This window comes from Vigna unguiculata, chromosome 9 (assembly GCF_004118075.2).
Source record: "Vigna unguiculata cultivar IT97K-499-35 chromosome 9, ASM411807v1, whole genome shotgun sequence".
NCBI lineage: Eukaryota > Viridiplantae > Streptophyta > Magnoliopsida > Fabales > Fabaceae > Vigna > Vigna unguiculata.
The window spans coordinates 35636841-35654061 of NC_040287.1; the positions used below are offsets into that span (position 1 = coordinate 35636841).

At 32.3% G+C, this 17221-nt stretch overlaps 2 protein-coding genes across 2 annotated transcripts; one reads left to right on the plus strand and one right to left on the minus strand.

The window, feature by feature from the left end:
* The first annotated feature begins 2249 nt into the window (after positions 1-2249).
* LOC114164320 (V-type proton ATPase subunit E-like) lies at positions 2250-6860 on the plus strand. Its single transcript, XM_028048954.1, has 6 exons — positions 2250-2466; positions 2549-2649; positions 3271-3427; positions 4335-4531; positions 4789-4888; positions 6390-6860. Exons 1-6 carry the CDS (start codon positions 2365-2367, stop codon positions 6423-6425), a joined length of 693 nt encoding a protein of 230 aa, XP_027904755.1. The 5' UTR covers positions 2250-2364; the 3' UTR covers positions 6426-6860.
* A 1448-nt stretch (positions 6861-8308) lies between these two features.
* Positions 8309-14382, minus strand: LOC114164759 (V-type proton ATPase subunit E-like). The gene is made up of 6 exons (XM_028049516.1): positions 14166-14382; positions 13983-14083; positions 13015-13195; positions 12025-12221; positions 11655-11754; positions 8309-8791 (listed from the first exon to the last, which is right to left on the minus strand). Exons 1-6 carry the CDS (start codon positions 14265-14267, stop codon positions 8756-8758), a joined length of 717 nt encoding a protein of 238 aa, XP_027905317.1. The 5' UTR covers positions 14268-14382; the 3' UTR covers positions 8309-8755.
* Positions 14383-17221: the final 2839 nt, after the last annotated feature.

The following is a 17221-nucleotide window of genomic DNA, read 5'->3' on the forward strand; positions in this document are numbered from 1 at the left end:
GCAAATTTCACCTTATAACTCAATCAATTTTATAGAATTGAATTATATTTAAAGTTTACCTTTTTAATATGATTTCAAAATTATTTAGATTTCATCTTCATCTTATAAATTTGATTTTGTAAAGTTAAACTATGTTTAGAGATAATTTTTTAAGAACTTGTAACGACAAATCATAAAATATAAAATCTCTCATTTTATTCTCTTAAATTCTATTTCTTTGTATAAAAGTGTTCCCTTAGAATTTTCAAAAATATTGGTTCACTTATAATATATTTTTTTTCTCACTAAAAAATCTTTATTTAGAAAGAGACTCCTATCCAAATATTTTCTTTTCAAATATCATACTACATAATAATCTTCAATTGCTGATTTTAGTTTGAGAACAATATGTTGTAGAATGTCCAGATAAATTTGTTATCCTCAAATCATAGATATATACGATAATAACTTGGTCTTTCTTAATCTTCTACAAATTCTCATAATCTAATATTACAAGTTAAAGAAGCTTGATGAAACTGAATTGGGACCCTGAAATAGAGAACACAGTTGATGAGGAGCTTGGTGGAATTGTTTGATTTCTGGTTCACTCCAAGTTAATATAAACATTAACATTACATCAATTAATTGGATAATTCTAATTGAATTTCACTAATCATACGTTATTATGATATTCAATAAAGTTAGAAATGCAAGTACGAGTCTAAGTCTTATATTGAATAAAAATGAGAAAGTATAACACTATATCAAAATAAACACTCATAAACTCACCGCCTTAAAATTTTGAGAATGGTAGTGTCAATGCTTTATTGAATATAATTATTGAACGGTAGACTAATATTTAGGAATGATACGATAATAAGTGATAGAGTAAGTCTAATAATTACGAGGAAATAAATCTGAATCCTATTTAAACTATGTAAAAAATAAAGAATAATATGATTAATATTAATATTACAAATTATATTCTCGAATAAAAACTAAAAAAATATAGGTATCTTTTTAATACATGCTCTATTAAATGCATAATAGGAAATTCTTTGACACTCAACCAAATATTATTTTTGGTAATATAAGAATTGTTTTAAACCAATTAGTTTTTAGAATCAAAGAATGAGTTCATCTAGTTGATTTTATTTGAAGAGGTTGTTAAGAGATCAGGCTTACATCCTCGTTTATGAATATCGAATAGGGCTTTTATCGTTTATAGGACAAATTCAATGTTTTCTACGGAACCGTCGTGCTCATGTGTTTTTTTGGGTCGGATACCAAAAGTATCAAGATACTAAACTATTAAGAAAACATAAAAGAATATTTGGTAAACTTTATAAACAAATACGAAAATGTTTGCGTGATATATAGTCGATTATTCACCAAAAGATGATCAATGTGCTCAATATTAAAGTATTTACTATGTAATTTACTATTTGTAGTATTTATATTATATCTAAATTTTGTTTTTACAACAATTTTTTATTAGTATTTATTTTGTTATTATAATACAATAAATAATCAAAAATAATATATATATACATATATATATATATATATATATATATATATATATATATATATATATATATATTCACATATTTCCATTCAAGTCATTCAATTTAAATAATTCCATTTTCTACTTCTCATTTTTTAATGAAATATCTTTATTATTTATTTATCTATGGAAGGGTTAATAAGACACAAGAGGTTGAAAAGTTAAGTGTCCTCTGATATGGTTTGAGTTTTTTAGCATCACTTATTTTAAAGAGAGATTTTCACTGCTAAAAAATGTTTCACACTAAACAACATATTCTTCGTATTGGGTGTTTTCAAACTTTTGTTGTATTCCTAAAAAAGATGCTATCTCAAATGAAAAATATTTTAAATCTTTTAAAAAATCCATTTAATGGAATGTTTAGCACAAGTGGAATAGTTTAAAATTAATTAAAAAAAGATTTTAATAAAATAAAAAATTTAAAGAAAACGAAGGTCTTTTTTTAAAAATGGCGATTTTTTTTCTTTATTTAATTTCTATTTAATTCAAATTTCATCTCCCTCGTGCCTAAATTCTCACATTTGTTTAGTTCTAACAAAAAGATACAAGCATATAATTAATTCTTAATTTCAGAATGATTTAATGAAAAAAATGTTTCTTTAATTTACAAAAAAATTTAAAAAATATTCATAAGGTTATATATTCTATATTTTTTTTTTCTAAAAAGATTTCAAAGGCCCAAAAAATATATGCATTTAAACTGTTAAAACAAAGGTGTATAAATAAGAAGTGTGCATCTGTGATTTGTGGCAGTGAGGCAGCAATCCCTATCAAATTCAATCATATCATAGAGGAAGTTACCGGTGTTTCGTCTGAAAATGAACGACGCAGATGTCTCTAGGCAAATCCAGCAGATGGTGCGGTTCATCCGCCAGGAAGCGGAGGAAAAAGCCAACGAGATCTCTGTCTCCGCCGAAGAGGTATCTCTTCTTTTCGCCGTGTTTTCTTCTCTTTTGCTCTTCATTCATGCTCGCAGACCGAATCGTACTTTTCCTTCTGCAGGAATTCAATATCGAGAAGCTGCAATTAGTTGAAGCCGAAAAGAAGAAGATCAGGCAAGAGTACGAACGCAAAGAGCGCCAAGTCGAAATTCGGAAGAAGATGTAACTTCCTATATACCTTTCTATACTCTTTTTTATGCTGTTTTTGTCTGTGAGTTTGAAATTCCTTAGGTTTTTTCCTCCGTTGACATTGCTTAAAATTAAATTCTGGAGACCTAGTTCTACTCGTATAGATCTTGAGACTTGATTCTTACGGAATCGGATTCGGTGCAGTTATTTTGTCATGTAATCACTCATTCAGTGTATTTATTTGTGATTGAAATACTGTGACAGAGTGTTTTATGTACTAGAATATGATGTTTCAGATCTTTATCGACCTGTTCCGAATTGCTGAATTCCCTAATGCATGCAAGTCAGATCAATCAACAATGAATATCAGTAATTAATATTGGAAAATATGACTATAGGTTTAGTTTAGTCCTTTTTTATTAATTTTCTTTGTTTGTGTTTGAATACTTCGGTTTGATGTTCAATTTCTTTCAAGTTGTTGACGTACTCAAGTATATTACCAAAGTTTGACGAGGGGAATGAAGGATTTAGTTTCAGAGATGTATTTTATTTAGCTATGTGAAGTACAGAGCTGTGCGTTGTACTTCAAAGTGACAAAAACAGTGCTACTTGAGATGGTTTACGGTTTGAGGATCAATTGATTGTTTGTTGCAGCGAGTATTCGATGCAGCTGAATGCTTCTCGAATAAAAGTTCTTCAAGCTCAAGATGACGTGATCACTTCGATGAAAGATGCTGCTTCCAAGGAACTTTTGAGTGCGAGTCATCATGATCATGCGTACAAAAACCTTCTGAAAGATCTCATTGTTCAGGTCCGTTAAATATGGTACTTCTACTTATGAATTGATAATTTGACTTCGCTGTTTTGCTATGTGATATCAGATTGTTCTTTCCATCTTTTTCTAGTAACAACTGTTTTTGATGTTTATTTACTTATTTGTTATACTTTTGTATTATTTAAGATGATGGGCACAAAGTTTTATCTATAACTAGTATTTTCGCTGCAAATTGCTATTACCCAGTGACGCCATTGTATCAATATTGTTGATCGTTTTGTGATAGGAACTTGGGTATTATGGGGGGTGGCTGGAGTATTTATCTGTTTGGTTCTCACTTTTGTGATAGCTACTTTTTTTTTAGAGTCGGTTCCCAAGTGCTTGGTCCATCTTCGTAGGGTTCACATCAGTATGGAAGTTGAGTGAAGTGTCACCAAATGAAGTGCTAGATTAGAATGAAACCTGACAAGATTTCGTCTCTTAGAGGTGGTATTATGATAACAACTTGGGTATTATGGGGTGTCTAAGTCTCACTTCGAGTAGTATGGGATCCTTGGCAGAGTATTAAGTGATCGGTTCTCCCTCCTTTATAGTTGGCTTTTGATAATGGGTTCACACCGAGTGCTTGGGTTCATATAAATTATAACTATCTCCCAACATGAGGACCAAACTTGGTGTCGATGGTGTGTTCAATAATGGCGTGGTTCTCTCTCCTTAATAATTAGCTTTTGAGGATGGGTTCACCGAGTGCTTGAGTTCATTTAAATTATAACTATCTCCTGACATGAGGACCAACCTTGGTGTCCATGGTGTGTTCAATTTTTCTTACCCTTCCCTCTTTCCTTGCTTAACATGATCCTTTTAATCCTTCGTAATGATATATCTATCTATCTATGCGTAAGTATGTGGACATGCAGTATAATGTTAGGATTGTGTGTAACAGTGTTTGCTAAGACTGAAAGAACCTTCTGTCTTATTGAGATGTCGGAAAGAGGACCTGCACTTGGTAGAGCATGTGCTGGATTCTGCTGCACAGGAGTATGCTGATAAAGCAAATGTTGAATCCCCAGAGATCATTGTTGACAACCAAGTCTATCTTCCACCTGGACCCAGTCATCACAATTCTCATGATATCTACTGGTAAAGTTCATATTACAAAAAATAAATCTTAACTAATTGTTGAGCCTGGCCAATCAAGGATTTGCTTTATTACCCTATTCTTTATTTTTTCTTCGTTAATTGTAATTTAACATTATAAGTGCAAATTCAAATATTCTGAGCATAGTAATTCTTTCTCACAACAATTGAGGATGTTTCCTAAAATATTATTAGCTGTTAGCTGCTTTGATATTTAAATTTCAGTTGTAGCACACTTGATTATTTTTGTTGATATTCAGTTCTGGTGGGGTGGTGCTGGCTTCTCGTGATGGAAAGATTGTGTGTGAAAATACTCTTGATGCACGACTTGATGTAGTGTTCCGTAAAAAGCTCCCTGAGGTAAACTTTTTATGCATTTTAATTCTTACTCTGTGATTTTGTATCCTTTGTTAGATATATTCTACTAAATTCCATATTATTTCCAAGTAGGAAGGTGGGTTATTTTTGCGATATTGAAACTTTGCCACTGAAATAAAAAAAAAAATACTACGGTAAAATCATATCTGATGAGCTACTAGGACATGTAATGGAATGTACCAGTGATTTTAAGAGAAAAGAAGAAACATAGCTTGTTTAACAGAGAAGAAAATGCATATTAAAAGAGAAAAAAAAAGCTGGACTTTCATTTTTTAATATCAGAAGCATTACAATTTTTAAAGTTTAATGAATAACTACCCACTAACACAGACAGCAACAACAAACAAAAATTACGTAAGCATTCCGTAGAGTATAGGGAGTAGTTAACTGATGCTCTACTCAATGCCAGCTACCTAACAAAACAAATTGAAGTTTTTCGTAGCCATTATCAAATCTTAGAATCTGAAATTGGTGGCCACTTCTGACTAGAATTTTAAGGAAGAAAAAAGATACAACACATTCTTGTGAAATCATCAATAAAGGCAACGTGATAACAATTCCCTGCCAATGAAGGAGTTCTCTAAGGTTTTGATATATTTGTATGGACTAACTGTATGACTCACTTAACCACATCAAATACTCACTTATCGTTGAGTGAATACGAAAAGAAAGATTGACGTGAACTTAATGAAGATAATAACAAATTAGTATTAAAATATAGTTTGTTAGAAATACAAAGGAGACCAAAATAAAATGGAAAGGAAACAGCGAACGGATATAATCAGAATATTTGATACTTCGAAAATTCTGTGATAAGTAGTCTTGAAAGAAAATAATTAATATTTGTTGAATAGAGATCCTAGATTAGAATACACACCCACATATAACGACATAAAATTAAGAATGACAGTAATTATTGTGTTAAGGGAAGGAGATGCCGTTAAGATTTGTTAGAGCCAGGAAAAAGACAAGGTCTTCAAACTAAACTCTGAACTTGGACTATTGCTCTCACTCAAATAACTTGTATGTAGAATTTTGATTCACATCCACTTACGTATTTTATTGGGTAGTTCTACCACAATATTATACTGGTATATACACTTTCTATTGATTGCATTGAAGTAATAGCCAACTATAATCGATTATTAATTGAGTTCCAAATTCAAAAAGTAGTTTCGTTCCCTGTCTATTTCTGTGCCTTTGTTTTTCTATACTAGTCTAGGACTTCCTTTTCACTAATTTTTCCTCACACTTCCTTTCTACTTCCAGACAAATATATACTGTATTATTCCATTATTGGCTTTACTTTAGATATTATTTAGAATGATAAATTTGGTAAAACATTGGAGTAGTTGAAGTTGTGAGAACCAACATTGTTATTTATTTTCTTTCTTGGGAAAGGGTGGAATTATATTGAGATGATGATCTGGTTAATCACGTCAAACTACTAGATTCTTATGAAGTTTCTTGCGCTTTGTTGCAGATTCGAAAGCAGCTCTTTGGACAAGTTGTTGCTTGAAGATTTCACATGTATTGTTTCCGTACCCTGCAATGTTTATATCCTGAATCATAGGCTTGTCTTGAACCTGAATTTGTTGTCTTCTGAATAAACACCATTTCTCCGTAGTTCAGCTGCTCCCACCCATACCGTTTATGATGGGGGCACGTGGTATTCTAGAATTTCTATGGCTCATTGCCTCTTTTAGCTTATTGGTAATCATGTAGTAGATATATATATATATGCATGTATACTGTCGACACTGACGAAATATAAGCGTTCTCCATTGTCGTGTCTGGTTCAAGTAAAAAAAAAGTGAAAATAGTGAATTGTGGGGTCCATGTGAAGGGATGGGAATCGGACCGCATTCAACGTGTAATTTCATGTCTATTTATTTACTATGGATTTGGTCTTCTGACAGACTGATAAAAATAAATTTACATGACTTGTTGATTATATTCAAATTGTTATTAGAAGCAATATTTAAATAGAGGTATATTTTCTTAAACAGGTATAAGTTATACACAGTTTTAATTAAATATATGAAATAAAGATATAAAATGACTATACTAAATTTATAAAATAAACTAGATTCAGTTCGGATTGGTTTTCATAATCAAATGTGAAATTCAATCCAATAAAAGGAATTGGATTTAGTTTTTGGTTATTTTCACTTTCTATTTATTCAGTTTCATAGTCTTTGGATTGATTTACTTTTACTTTATTACACAGGATTGAATTAATTTATGGACATACCAATTTGATATTAAAATAAAATAAAATATTTTAACAAACCAAAATTTCATATATTTTAAGCTTAACTGTTGTTAAGAAACAATGAACCTTATAATTAGTTTTATATAAATTATCTACACGTAGTTACACAGTCTTAATACACTATTTGTTAAATTGAAGTAGATAAGAAATAATAGATTTTTTTTTCTTTTAACTAAACAAACAATTAATTCTCTAGAAAATTTGATAAGATGAAAATAAGTAGATTTAATGAAAATAGATAAGAAATAAACTGAAAAATTGAATAGTTTATTGAAGAGAGAGAAAAACGAAACTGGAGAAACATGAAGAGATTAATAGGAATATGTGAAAACAATACTGCGAATTTTATCATTCTCTATAAATTATTTCTACTGTCGTTGTTCACTAAACCAATATTAATTCTTTCTTCATCTATTTTCTCTCATTTCTTCAACTAAATCCAAGAATTTCAACGAGATTAAGGGGCACATTCCTACGAGAATATACTCGATTGGTTTTAGGACCACAAAATCAATGAGGAATTAGCACAACATTTTGCAAATCCCTGTCACAGTTCTGTACTATTGGAACCTGAGTGGAAGGAAGGAACAAGAGAAGTCGTTCTACACATTTCAGCATATACAAAACAAAGATGAGCCAATATCTAAAAGTGAGAAAATGTGTTTCTTTACTATAATGTGGAAATAATCCTTTTGGGGTTTTCGATAGACACCGCAGTTAAAGAAAATAAGCGTGAAAGTTGTGACAACAAAGAAGTTGCAAAATGTTAAGGAACCTAGAGACAGCGAAGCACATAGACCAACAAACACGCAAAAACAGAGACTGTAAAAAAAAAGGTTAGATGTTCTGACAACTGTTGAGACGAAAGGATAAATGATACATGAAAGGTTTTAGGAATTGTACGTTGCTATAATTGTCGGGATTTTAAGCCATTATCCATACTCATTTAGCTTGCTTAAACTATTAATTAGTCGCAGCATAATCCAAACTCAAACCTAATAACTGATACATTGGGGAAGGCAACCCACAATAATGTGGCCCACTAACTAACCTAGAAATAAGTAGCCTTGTATTGTGCTTTTGCTTCTTTTTTTTTCTATTTTAAGTCAACTTTTTACCTCAGATTGTCCCTTCAAATATATTTTTACTGGATTTCTCTAAAATATAATGCCTACTTTACATCAAATGACATGGTTTCCCAAATCACAAAAACATGTAGGAATATACCTGAATGCGTGGGCGCCGACATTTCACTGTTTCCACTGGCCCCAGACACGATGGTAGAGAACACTTATATTTCTGTCACAATGTTCACAATAATGTACTTATGTTCAATAAATAAATATCTGCTACATGATTACCAATAAGCTAAAAGCAGGAATGAGAGAGAAATTATAGCACACCACATGCCCCACCATAAACGGTATGGGAGCAACTGAACTACCGATAAATGGTGTTATTCAAAAGACAGCAACTATAATTCAACGGCAGCAGAGCTATTCAGATCCAAGACAAGCTTATTCTTCGGGATATAAACATTCCAGGGTACGGAAACAATACATTCGAAGAAATCGTCAAGCAAAAACTTGTCCAAAGAGCTGCTTTCGAATCTGCAACAAAGAACAAGAAACTTCATAAGAATCTAAGAATCTAGTGGTTTGACGTGATTAACCAGTTCATCATCTCAAAATAATTACACCCCTTCCCCCTTTCCCAAGGAGAAAGAAAATAAAGAAGAATGTTGGTTATCACAACTGCAACTACTCCAATGACTTACCAAATTTACCATCCTAAATAATATCTAAAGTAAACATACTAGACAGAAAGTTGCCATTAATGGAATATTACTGTATATATTTTGTCTGGAAGAAGAAAGGAAGTGTGAGGAAAAATTAGTGAAAAGGAACTCCCAAACCAGTCTAGAAAATACAAAGGCACTGAAATAGACAGGGAAAGAAACGACTTTTTGAATCTGGAACAGAATTAATAGTCGATGATAGTTGGCTATTACTTCAATGCAATCAATAGAAAGAGCAATCATATGCAATAGCAAAAATCAATAACGAGGGGAAGAAGCTAAGGTTGTTGATCAAGACAAGGAAGCTCTACACTTTGTCACTATGTGTTTTGCAAACCGTGAAGTAAGATTTGGCTAAATGACAGTGGTTGCACTAATCAAATGACCATTGATAGGGAGCTTTTCAAAGATTTAAAGACAATCAACATCACCAAAGTTAGAATAGGCCATGGTGACTATATTTCAGTCAAAAGAAAGGGGACTGTTGCAATAGCAAGCTGCTTTTATACCCAAAGATCAACAAAATTTTGAGTGTTGGCTAAATAATTGAAAAAGGCTTCAAAGTTGCTTTAGAAGACAATCTTTGCCGGACGTAATTCTCTCTAATCCCAAGGAAAAAACAATGACAACCCCTCTCTTGAAAATAGAAGAAACTAACATTCTCTCTTAAGGGAGAAACGAATATTCTCTCTTAATTCTTCTCTCAAGCAAATAAAACAAAAGGAATAGGAAGGGAGAGACTTTGGAATGATTTCCTAAGGAAACACTGGACTCCTTTTATAACATTAAAAGTAAGCCCCAAAGTAAGTTCCCATCGATGTGGGACTTCTTTTCTCACAATCTCCCACTTGAAGATTTTGATGAAATTAATCAAATCTTCACACCATGCTTTATTCTCTGCCTTCATGTTGCTTGTTCTTCTAATAGACTTCAGTAGGATCGAATCCACGTAGACTTTATTGACACATAATTTTGATCCTCCGAAATACAATGCAACACCTGAGGTTCCTTCCAAGAACCTCTTGTCAATACTTCACTGCTCTCCAACAAACCTGCCATGAACCAACTAACCACTCCCATTACTTGTGCAATGTCTGGTCTTGTACACATCATAGCATTCATAAGGCTGTCCACCACCGATGCACTTGGTACTCAAGGCTTCTCCATCCTTTCCGCTTCACTGCTAGGACTCATACGTGAGGAACAATTGATAGAAAGTGGGGTCGAAATTGGCTTGCAATCTTACATGTTGAAGCGCCGCAAGATTATCAGTAAGTATTTCTTCTGAGAAAGCCAAACCTTCCTATCTTTTTTGTCTCGGTGAATTTGCATCCCTGAAATCCTTGTTTGCTTGTTCCAAGTCCTTCTTCTCATACTCCCTAACCAATTATGCCTTCAATTCCTGGATTTGAACTTTGTTGGGGCCTACCTCCAACATGTCATCCACATACAACATCAATGGTCTAAACATCCAGTCTGTTGTAACCGAGGCTTATGAAGGAATCAAATTTCTTGTACGAATACTTGAGCGCTCTCTTTAAACCGTACTGAGAGAGCTTCCAAGTCAGTAGAGTGTGAGAGCATTGAGTGACCAAAAACACAGCCAAGAAGAAGAGAGAAAGGGGAGAAAATTCTGCAGATTTTTCACACTGTGTAGTCTCGATAAATTGACGATTGTGGGTTCGTTAACCGTTAGATCGGGCTAAAACTTTGATACAAGGTTCGCAGCATACGATTCTTCATTATGACCATTCGGATCGTTAATCGAAGGTCTCAGGTTTGAGATATTGGTCCCTCACAGTAGCTTTATTTTAGGGATTTTTCTCACTTTGTTCTTCAATTAGCAAGATTTGATGCTTTGTTGTTTGGCTGCATGTTAGCACTTATTTGTGCAGTTTGTTAATACTCATTTGTACACTCTTTTGATTATAGTGGAGCGATTTTTTTTGTCTGGACGACCCGTGATTTTTATCATTGAATTGAGGGGTTTTCGACGCCAAAATTGGTATGTTCTTTGATTGTGATTACTGTTGCCATTTTATTGTTGTTGATCCTCATAGATTCTTGCAAGTTAGGGAAAATTAATCCGCTGCATTATTTGGTATTTTGGTTGTGTTGTTGTTTTTCCCATCATATATATATATATATATATATATATATATATATATATATATATATATATATATATATTGTTAAAATTCATGTCACAAGTGGCAACCAAATTCAGATTGTGACATCTGATAACAGCAAGGAGTATACCTTTATCTTTTGTTTGTTGTTTCTGTCTTAGTGTTAAACAGTCTCTTAAGAAATCTTAGATACTTTCTTATTCCAGATTGTATTCATAGCTTTATAAATTGTAATGCTTCTGATATTAAAAAATGAAAGTTCAGTTTCTTTCCCCCTTTAATATACGTTTTCTTCTCTGTTAAACAAGCTCCGTTTCTTATTTCCTCTTGAAAACCACTGACACATTCCATTACTTGTCCTAATAGCCCATCAGATATGATTTTCCTAATTTTTTTTTTTAATATCAATGTCAAAGTTTCAATATCTCAAAAATAACCCACCTTCCTACTTTCAAATAATATGGAAAGTCCACAAACAATTCAGCAGAAAATATCTAACAAAGGATACAAACCAAACTAAGAATTACAACGCATAAAAAAATTTACCTCAGGAAGCTTTTTACGGAACACTACATCCAGTCGTGCATCAAGAGTATTCTCACACACAATCTTTCCATCACGAGAAGCCAGAACCACCCCACCAGAACTGAATATCAACAAAAATAATCAGGTCTGCCTTAACTGAAATTTAAATAACAAAGCAGCTAACACAGGTAATGCGATTTTAGGAAGCATCATATTGTTGTGGGTAAGATTACTATGATCATAAGATTTGAATTTGCACTTTTCTCAGAAGATAATGTTGGATTATAATTAACCAAGAGGAAAAAATAAATTGTTAGGGTGAGAAACCAAATCCTTGATTGGCTGAGCCAAACAATTAGTTAAGATTTATTTTTTGTAATATGAACTTTACCAGTAGATATCATGAGCATTGTGATGACTGGGTCCAGGTGGAAGATAGACTTGGTTGTCAACAATGATCTCTGGGGGCTCAACATTTGCTTTATCAGCATACTCCTGTGCAGCAGAATCCAGCACATGCTCTACCAAGTGTAGGTCATCTTTCCGACATCTCAATAAGACAGAAGGTTCTTTCAGTCTTAGCAAACACTGTAACACATAGCCCTAACATTATACTCCAAGTCCATATACTTACGCATAGAAGGTACTCTATAAACAGAAGTCAAGGAGACTATCTGTATCTATATCATTACAAAGGATTAAAAAGGTCATGTTGACCAGGAAAGAGGGAAGGGTAAGGAATTGAACCCATGCCATTCAATACACCATAGACACCAAGGTTGGTTCCCATGTCATAGTTATAATTCAAAGGTACCCAAACACAATAATAATTGATAAGTACCCAAGCACTTGGGAACCCACTCTAAAGAAGTAGCGATCACATGGGGAGAACCAAACAGTTAAATTCTCCACTGCACCCCATAATACCCAAGTTCCTATCACAAAACGATTAACGATGCTGATTCAATGGTGCCTGTGGGCAATAGTAATTTGCAATGAAAATACTAGTTATAGATACAATGTTGCGCCCATCATCTCAAATAATACAAAAGTAGGACACATTAAATAAATAACATTAAAAACGGTTGCCTAGGTGCAAGGCTCTTACTAGAAAAAGATGGAAAGAATAATTGACAACTACCCAAGCACTTGCTATCACAAAATAATCGCCGATGTTATAAAATAATGTCTCTAGTAATAGTAATTTTCAATGAAAATACTGGTTATAGACACAATAAATAAACAACATTAAAACAGTTTCGCATGTGTAAGGCTCTTATAAAAAAAATGGACACAATAATCTGACATCAATAATTGGCAAAACAGAAAATTCAAATTATCAAATCATAAATAGGTTTACCATATTCAAAGTTTAACTGACCTGAACAATGAGATCTTTCAAAAGGTTTCTGTACACATGATCATGATGAGTCACAGTCAAATGATGATGATGACTCACACTCAAAAGTTCCTTGGAAGCAGCTTCTTTCATGGAACTGATCACATCGTCTTGAGCTTGAAGAACTTTAATTCGAGAGGCATTCAGCTGCATCGAGTACTCACTGCAAACACAATCAATTGGTTGTGCATCAAAACACAAACTATCTCAAGTAGCACTGTTCGTTGCCACTTTGAAGCACAACATAGCCCTGTATTTCAGACGATGAAATTAAATACATCTCTGAAATTAAACCCTCGATCTCCGTCAAACTTTGACAATATCCTTGAGTTCGAGCACTTTGCCACAAATGTCAACAGATTGAAAGAAATTGAACAAGCCAAAGTACTCAAACCCAAACAAAGTAAATAAATAAAAGAGAACAGATTAAACCTCTGGCCGTTTTTTCCAAATGCAAAAGTTTGGAACTAACATTAACTACTGATTTTACTGAAAAGCATGACAAGACAACGAGGATTTTACTGAAAAGTATGACAAGACAACAAGGATTTGGTAGACTATCTCATAATTGATATGAATTGCATGCATCCGTCAGTGCAAAAATACAGATCCGTCCTAATTCACAAATTTAAAAAGTATAACTATTGGACAAAAGACCATATTCTAGTACTTAAAACACACAGAACCACAATCACAGAAGTTCAATTATAAATACACAGAATGAGTGATAACATAAAAAAAATAAAAAAATAACTACACTATATCACGTTCCATAATGATTCAAGCATCGGCGGTACCAGTAATCACAGTCAATAGACATTGCCGCATTAGCGTATGGATCAAGATCTATACGAGAAGAACTTAGTCTCCAGAATTTAGAGACATCTAACAACAAAACCAAATGAACATTGAAGTCGAAGAGACAAAGAGAAAGGTATATTGGAAGTTACATCTTCTTCCGAATTTCGACTTGGCGCTCTTTGCGTTCGTACTCTTGCCTGATCTTCTTCTTTTCGGCTTCAACTAACTGCAGCTTCTCGATATTGAATTCCTGCGGAAGGAAAAGTACGATTCGGTTTGCGAGCATGAATGAAGAGCGAAAGAGAAGAAAACACGGCGAAAAGAAGAGATACCTCTTCGGCGGAGACAGAGATCTCGTTGGCTTTTTCCTCCGCTTCCTGGCGGATGAACCGCACCATCTGCTGGATTTGCCTAGAGACATCTGCGTCGTTCATTTTCGGAGTCACTGCAAACTTTCTCTAAGATTGAACTTGATATCTTGATATCTTGCCCCACTGCAACAACTCACTCCAGCACACATCTTATATGTTAACATCTTAAATACATATATTGGTTTATGCTTGGAAATTTTATTTCTTTATCTTAGGACATGTAATCTTATAAGATAGAACATTGATATTTTGAACTAATTTTCTTAATTTATCTTTTCATTTATTTTTAGAAAAATGATATTTTGACTTTTAATTTTTTTACTCTAATTATTGTGGACATTAATTATTTTAAAGTAGAATATAATATTACATTAATTAATTAATAATGTTAGTAAATAAAAGCTGAGAGTCATAATATCATTATCGTTATTGATAATTTATCGCTTTAATAGTTTTTATGTCATCATACATATCATATTAAAAAACAAAATATTAAAATAAATAAATAAATATGTCCTAATGACCGGTTAAAGAATAACTAATACGTATTAATTCCACAAATTCTATATTAAAAGTTGAAATAAATATAATAAATTTTATAAAAATAAAAACTGTTATGAATTAATGATTGTCTATTGACTTACTCATATGATTCATTACTATTTGTATTAACTAAGTTGATTTGTTTCCTTTATGGATTACATATTGTATCTATAAATAGGACTCTTTCTATCAATAATAATATACAGATGAGTTGGATGAGTTGCTCCCTATTATCTCATTCCCTATTCTCTGTTGTTTCTTCTCTATTATCTTCTTTGTTATTCGCTTTATCTCATAACACGTTATCAGCACGATGCTCCAACCAATTGAGGACTAGTGGAAGCTTTTTCTCTATAACGACATTGCTTTATGTGTTTCAATCCAAGCTCTTTCTAATCCTTTCTCAAATTATAATTTTACCTTATATTCTTTCTCTTGCGATAAGAATTGTTTAACTTTATCAATTTTCATCTCCGTCTTATTATTTTTATTTTTATTATGACGGTGATTATTATGATTATTTTGATGATGATTATTATTATTATTAATATTATTATTTTGTGTTAATTCTAAACACGCGAAACTTTGCAAAATTTGGATTTGTGACCTTTGATATTACAAGGAAGAATTCCTAATATTGGATTTTAAATTTTGAAATATATTTAGATGCAATAGATATTGGGATACCATTAAATAAAGAAATAAAGCATCTAAGCAACTAATTTGCTCCTAACAAAAATATTGTGAAAAGAGATTTCACAAATATTGTGAATTTATTTCATGCCTATGTATGCTGGCTGGACAAAGCAATAAAGCTTTTGATGAAAAATCATGAGATCCGCCTAATCTATGCTCCATTCCCAGAAGTGAAAGCAGCAATCAATATTATGAATTTATTTCATGCCTTTGTATGGCTGAACAAAGCAATGAGCTTTTGATAAAAAATCATGAAACATATCCAAATTGGTTATGCTCCATTCCCATAAGTGAATGCAGCAACATTTTATTTATATTTTCATGATCGATCATGATCTTGATTTTGGACATGGTTATAAAGAAACTTTCAAACACATTTTGTCACCAGAAGTGGCACGATAATGTGAAAAAAAGGAAAAGGAAAATGTGAAAATATTGACAAAAAGATGAAGGTATATATTATCATTACGATGGTAAAGGCCATTTGAGTTGTACTTATTGTACACCAGAGCATCTTACAAATAATGAGAAGAACATAGAAACACACTTTGCTTATGAGGATGGTGATTCTGATTATGGCCATATGGATGCTACTCATCTTGATATTGTTATTTTCTTTGCTAAAGCAAATGAAAGCATTGATCACCTAATTGATTATGAGAGTGTTGAAAAAAAAAATCTCATATTGATATTTACGTTTATATGAAAAACGAATGTTTTGCACTAGTACCAAAAGATATGTGTCTTATTGATTGTGCAACAACTTATACAATTCTCAAGAGTAATAAATTTTTCTCTTGTTTGATAATGTGAGACATCGATGTTAGTATTATTTATAGTACTACAAATATATTTGAAGACTCTATAAGAGCTATTATACTTCTACCAAGAAGTTGAATAGAAACTTATTAAGTTTCAATGATATTTGTCTAAATGGATATTATATTGAGACAAACAATGAAAAAGATATGAAATATTTTTATATCTCTATAATTGAGTTGAAAAAGAAAGTGTATTGGAGAAATTATCAACATTCTCTTATGGTTTGTACTACAAAGTTTATTAGTACAATTTAAATGCATGTCATGGTAAACCAAAAGTTTACAAATCAAAATGATTGCCTTGTTTGACATGATCAGTTATTATGATGCGAAAAAAAACAAGGGTTGAAAAACTCATGTGAACACGTTTGAAGCGTGGTAGACCTATTGGTTCCAAAGATAAAAACTCTTGAATGAGAAAGGGGGCTAATATGCAAAATAACCTAATCGAAAAGGTTGAAATCCCAAAAGATTCATTTGACATAATTAATGGTTCGGTTCCAGAAGAACCTCAGGTACCTGAAATGGTTGAAAATGATGAGATCTCAATAAATTATGTCATGAATCATATAATATGGAACCAAAATGAAGTTAACATTGACGAAACTTTTACTTATAACATAGCGATGAATGCTATGAATGACAATGAGGATCAATAAGCAATGATCATTGAAGATTGTCGGCAAAGAAAAGATTGACCAAAATGAAAATATGCAAAGAAGCATAATTATATTTGTTTGCTAAACGAAAGGTTTTTGGACGTATAGTTCGCACTCTTGAAGTTGTGAAACCTATTGGGTACATATGGATTTTTGCGCAAAAATCAAATTAAAAATGATGAAATTGTTAGATACAAAGCATAATTGGTTGCTCAAGGTTGTTCACAAAACCTTGTATTGATTAGTGAAAAAAACATGTTCACTAGTATTGGATGCAATAACATTGCAATATTCGATT